This window comes from Poecilia latipinna, unplaced genomic scaffold (genome assembly GCF_001443285.1).
Source record: "Poecilia latipinna isolate Pla-1442-1.1 unplaced genomic scaffold, P_latipinna-1.0 Scaffold3587, whole genome shotgun sequence".
NCBI classification, from domain to species: domain Eukaryota; kingdom Metazoa; phylum Chordata; class Actinopteri; order Cyprinodontiformes; family Poeciliidae; genus Poecilia; species Poecilia latipinna.
In genome coordinates this window covers 6,358-11,077 of record NW_015116203.1, presented here as the reverse complement: position 1 = coordinate 11,077, position 4,720 = coordinate 6,358, and the positions used below count along the sequence as shown (strand labels likewise).

At 37.9% G+C, this 4,720-nt stretch overlaps 2 protein-coding genes across 2 annotated transcripts in view; both read right to left on the bottom strand.

Moving 5' to 3' along the window:
• Window positions 1-584, bottom strand: part of LOC106941284 (low choriolytic enzyme-like) — a 7,725-nt gene extending 7,141 nt beyond the window's left edge. Inside the window, exon 1 of the mRNA XM_015024246.1 lies at window positions 581-584. Coding sequence (XP_014879732.1) covers window positions 581-584 — 4 coding nt within the window. The remainder of the gene's footprint in view (window positions 1-580) is intronic.
• A 1,855-nt stretch (window positions 585-2,439) lies between these two features.
• On the bottom strand, window positions 2,440-4,718 carry LOC106941283 (low choriolytic enzyme-like; the record flags this gene model as incomplete). The annotated part of the gene is made up of 6 exons (XM_015024245.1): window positions 2,440-2,774; window positions 2,863-2,987; window positions 3,194-3,275; window positions 3,517-3,695; window positions 4,067-4,187; window positions 4,616-4,718. Coding segments are annotated over 6 exons (612 nt in total), but the record flags the coding sequence as incomplete, so codon positions are not given.
• Window positions 4,719-4,720: the final 2 nt, after the last annotated feature.

Here is a 4,720-nt window from a genome sequence, read left to right as displayed (position 1 = left end):
ACGCTTTAGTGACATGACTCCAGATCACATTAAGGCCCCATTGATGCACATGCACATCTGCTGATCTGAAAACAGGTTTTATTTGGTTTCAATGTAGAGTATTTATGCTGTGTAATAACTGTAAGACAACTACTTCACAGATTTAGACTATAACAGGTTATTTTTTTGAATGCAACCCCTAAGAAAAACAAGGGTTCGCTGTAAATTTAGCATTTACTTTTTCTACAGCAGGAGTTTTCAAAAAAGTGCAACAGGGTAAATTTCAAAATGTAAAAACTTAATAAAAATTTATGGGGAAACAGTCCACAACCATACTGATTCCAAACACATTCACTTAAATTTTCACTTTATGGTTCATGTTCACATTTTTTATTGACTGTATATCAAATATATTTTAAATTTAACTGAAGATATGACATAATACAATATATAATATTCAATAAAATATTAAGACTTAAATCTTATTGTATGCACTAGGTCATCGTTGCCTGTAGGAATTTTTAACGTCCAGCAGGTGTCAGTATTGAGTGACAGTATCAGTTTTGCTATGTGTCGAAATGATACATGACGCCTCATCTACCCATCACTAGAAGCAACAACTACAGACACCCAACGCAGTTTAACAGATTTATTGAACAATTAAGTGCAATGGAGAGAGGTGTAGCTCAGCAGCAGCATGGAGGAACCGGGCCAGAGGAGGAAATGAGAAAAGGTGAGCGGTTAGACAGAGAAATAATGACGGGAATGATGGTGTAGCCTTGTGAAGGCTTACGGTTTGAGGGTTCAGATGAGCAGAGGAGGGTACATGGGTTTCTCAGCAGTTGGTGCAGTGAAGGGTTTCCAGGTGGAGGAGTTCCAACAGGTAACTGAGGGTGGACAGGCAGCAGCAGGGATGGTGGTCGTGAAGGAATCCAGGGGCAAGGCCTAGCAGAGCAGCGCGGGTCAGGTAATCCAGGTGGATATGAATATCACAGAGTGGTCAGAGCTGGTTCCAGGAAGAAGAAAGCGATGGGAGAGGCATCAGGGACAAGTTAAACACTTTAGATGCAGCACAGAGAGCTAGTGTACCACTGTACATCTGGCATCTGCTTCTGTGAAGCCACTCCTATTTAAGGCCCTTGCTGGTTGGTGATGATGAGCACCAGCTGGATCCCATCAACCTGCCACCCTCAAAATGTAGAAAACACTCCCCTGCAGAACCCAACAAGTATTTTCCTTTACTATAATATTTAAATAATATAAAGGGTAAAGGTAGCTATTAAGTAATTTGCTTACTTAGTAATCAAAACAGTATTGTTTGTAAATCAACTAAGATCATTATTTTATGTAAATATTGCAATTGAAAGAGGTATTAGTGTGACGTTGCACTGTGTATTTTATTTGGCTTTGCCATTTCAGCCCCAAGTGCTCTGATGCGTTCAATGGAAGTCGGGAGGACAGGACGAGTTAATTGCAACACTCTCAATTTTTTCCTCAGGGATTTCAACTCCTCGGTTTTTTGTAACAGGCCTGCAACGTTTTTCCACTCTCCTGGAGGTCGTGAGTAAGAAACTGACTGGGTTACATTTGTTTATTACTGTATCTTGATGTGTGTGGACATTTCTTGTGCTCTGGTTGAAGGGAAAAGGTGGCCATTAACATTTTATTTGTTATGCCTTATATATAGGTTCTTTAAATCTTAAGAGTTTTCTGGCTTTAAAGTTTATTGTGGTGATTAAATAGTCAGATTTCCCTTTCACTTTAGTTTAATAAAGTTAGGCTGAATTGCTTTGCCTAACATTCTAATGTTTCTCTGGGTCATATTTGTCATAAACAAGGTAAGTGGTGCTGCACACTGATTGGGGTACCAGATTGATATTGAACCCAAGCACCCTCCATTTTAGTTTTCACGCATAGAGTGGTTAAAGGTGCTACAAATACCTTCCAGGTCTTCTGGTTCTGGTTCTGCTCTGCATCCAGAACCAAATCAAACATGGAGAAGCAGCATTCAGCTTCTATGTACCACAAATCTGGAACAAACTTCCAGAAAACTGCAAAAGATGCTTTCATCATGTTTCTTACTTTGCCTCTGTAGTAAAATGTTTTTTTTTGTTTGTTTGTTGGTTTTTATTTTCCTTCTTATCATTTAAAGCAGTTTCAGTTGCCTTGTTGCTGAAAATGTGCTTCACAAATAAAACTGTGTTGCCTTGTCTTCCCACTACAACCAGTTGGCCATCACATGTCTACCAGTCTGGACCAGAAAGCCCCACAGGATCTTTAATCCTCCCAGTTTGGCAGTGAGACTTCCTGTCAATCAGGTGTTCAGGTGTTGGCAGCTTCATGTTGCTGGACTTTGGGTTTAACTTTGATACCTTTTTCTGATTTCCTTCATTTTAATGTAACAAAACAGCAAAAACTCATAAGAGCATCAATTTCAATTACAATCATCAATTTTGTCCATGCAATGAAGCCTTTTATTCAGTAATGTATTAGCAAAAAAAATTTTTTTTCACGCTTTTGAAATGAATACAGCTTTAATCAAAAATTATAATTTTATTCTTTTACATAGAGGTTCTATGTAAAATTAAAAGCAATAAGCAAATTCAAATCAAAGTTGCATGAAGTTGACCGAGGAACCTCCCATCAACAGGAGATGCAATGCAACCTTTGACCAGCAGGTGGCTCCAGATGATCTTTTTAGGTGTTTGCAGTTTAACGTTTTATGAGCTGATTATATTCTCGCAGCAGATCAATTCTTGGCTGTTGTTGAGCTGATTTCTTCAAGTCATTTTACTCTAAGAGAGAAAATAGAGACATTTAGAGACTACTAGAACAGTTTCAAATATTTTTAAGACTGTAAAACTAATTATTTTTGTTACTCACAGCATCCGTAAAGCCTGTTGACGCGGGCTATGTCGTTGGCGCTCATTTTAGTGGCTCGCCCCCAGTCATAGTTAGGATCGGACTTGGCAACAATGGTAGGATTCTCATTTTTGGAGAATGCATACCTAAAAGAAGACACAAATATATCCTTAAGATTATGATTAATTTTTTAAGATGCTTAAACTGTTTATTTCACCAGTTGGATTTTCATCTTTCTAGAGTTCAGAAAGTTCCATTCAGCAAAACTAAGCAATTTTGCCAGACTAAATCTCCAAGCATCTATATGAGTTGAATAAATCACATCATGGGAGAGAAGTTTCCTGCAACTCACTTTCCATAATGCATGACGGAGGTGAAGTCGTAGGGAGTTCCCAAGTTGTTGGTCTCTTCTTTTTCGAAATTGTTCTCTGCTCCTGTGCAGCAGACAAGGAAAGACAAAGTATTTATCAGTTATTTTTAAACATGTAATCTTAAATAGTTTCTATGTGATGTAGTTTGAAAACTGTGGTAAGATCACTTAACCAAACCGACCTGGCTGAATGTTTTAGGGATAAATCCAATATTTTAAAGATGCAACTTCAAAATATTTTCTATTTTTATTTGTGTAAGTGAAGTACAGAATTATGAAACAGATTCTTTTAACTTCAAACTTACCTTCCTCAATGTTTTCAAAGAGAATCTCAACATGTTCGTCTCTGTCAGAGCGGGCCTGTTCGTGGTGGAAACCCAGAGCGTGAAGAACCTCATGCTGAATTGTACCATGCTCCAAACAGCCATGTCTCTCCAGGGAGATGAACTGTCCTCCACTCTGACGTCCTATGAAGGACCAACACCTGACATGTTCCACATGGAGACCAGAGAAAAACATAGATTGTTAATGATGTGAACTTTAATGATGTTATTCTTAGTTTCCCAATTCCAACTCTAACTGGACTTGTTCTGAGGATGAAGTACAACTTAGTTTCATTTAATAAAAAAATGTGTTTGGTTCATGCTTAACTTGTAATATGAGTATTCTTATACGTTTCACCTAATAAACTTTAATCAAATGTAAATAAGGATAATTAATAGTCAGATTTTGCTCATTAATGACATCGTTATGACAACATAACCCTGGGTGATGCAATAAAACACCATGTAAATCAACTATTGATGGATGCAGTCATGCAATCTCCATGAATGTGTGTGAGGAGTGTGTTCCTACCCCCCCATTGGTTCGAAGTGGATGTAGTCCCGATCTCTGTAACTACCCAGGACAAAGCGAATGCAGGTGGTCAGCTCTAAGGTAAAGAGTGCTATACGGATGCCGTTGTGTTCATCTTGAGCTGTAAAAAAATCGGTAACATTCATTTAAATCTTTTCAGTTCATTCTTGAATAATGAAACATGAATAAGTGGGCATGGGTCGGTTACTTCCAGATACACCAAGGTTTTTAAAACACGTCTACAAAGGAGCTAAAATGTTTTATTGTCCAATTTTGAGAGTATTAGAGTTAAGATTAACCCTAACCCTCAAAGTTCAATGAGCTTTCAGAGAAACTGGCATTTTTTAATTATATATTTGCAAATCATGAGCAACATGTCTGTTAAGCAGCTAAGAGATTATCTGTAAACACAAGAGCATAAATACACTTATATCATTTAATGAAGAGCACAATAGTAGCTCTCTTAACTCTCTTGCGATACCTTTAAACCATTGTATTTTTTGCCTTGTACACAAAATACAATACAGCTTTTTAGGCAGAACTTCTTACTGTATAAAGGAGAGATGTAGTACGGCACAGTGACGTAGCGTCCACGTTTGGGCCACAGGCAGCCTTTCAGAACACATGGATCTGCGTTCTTGTTTGTGGTTTTCG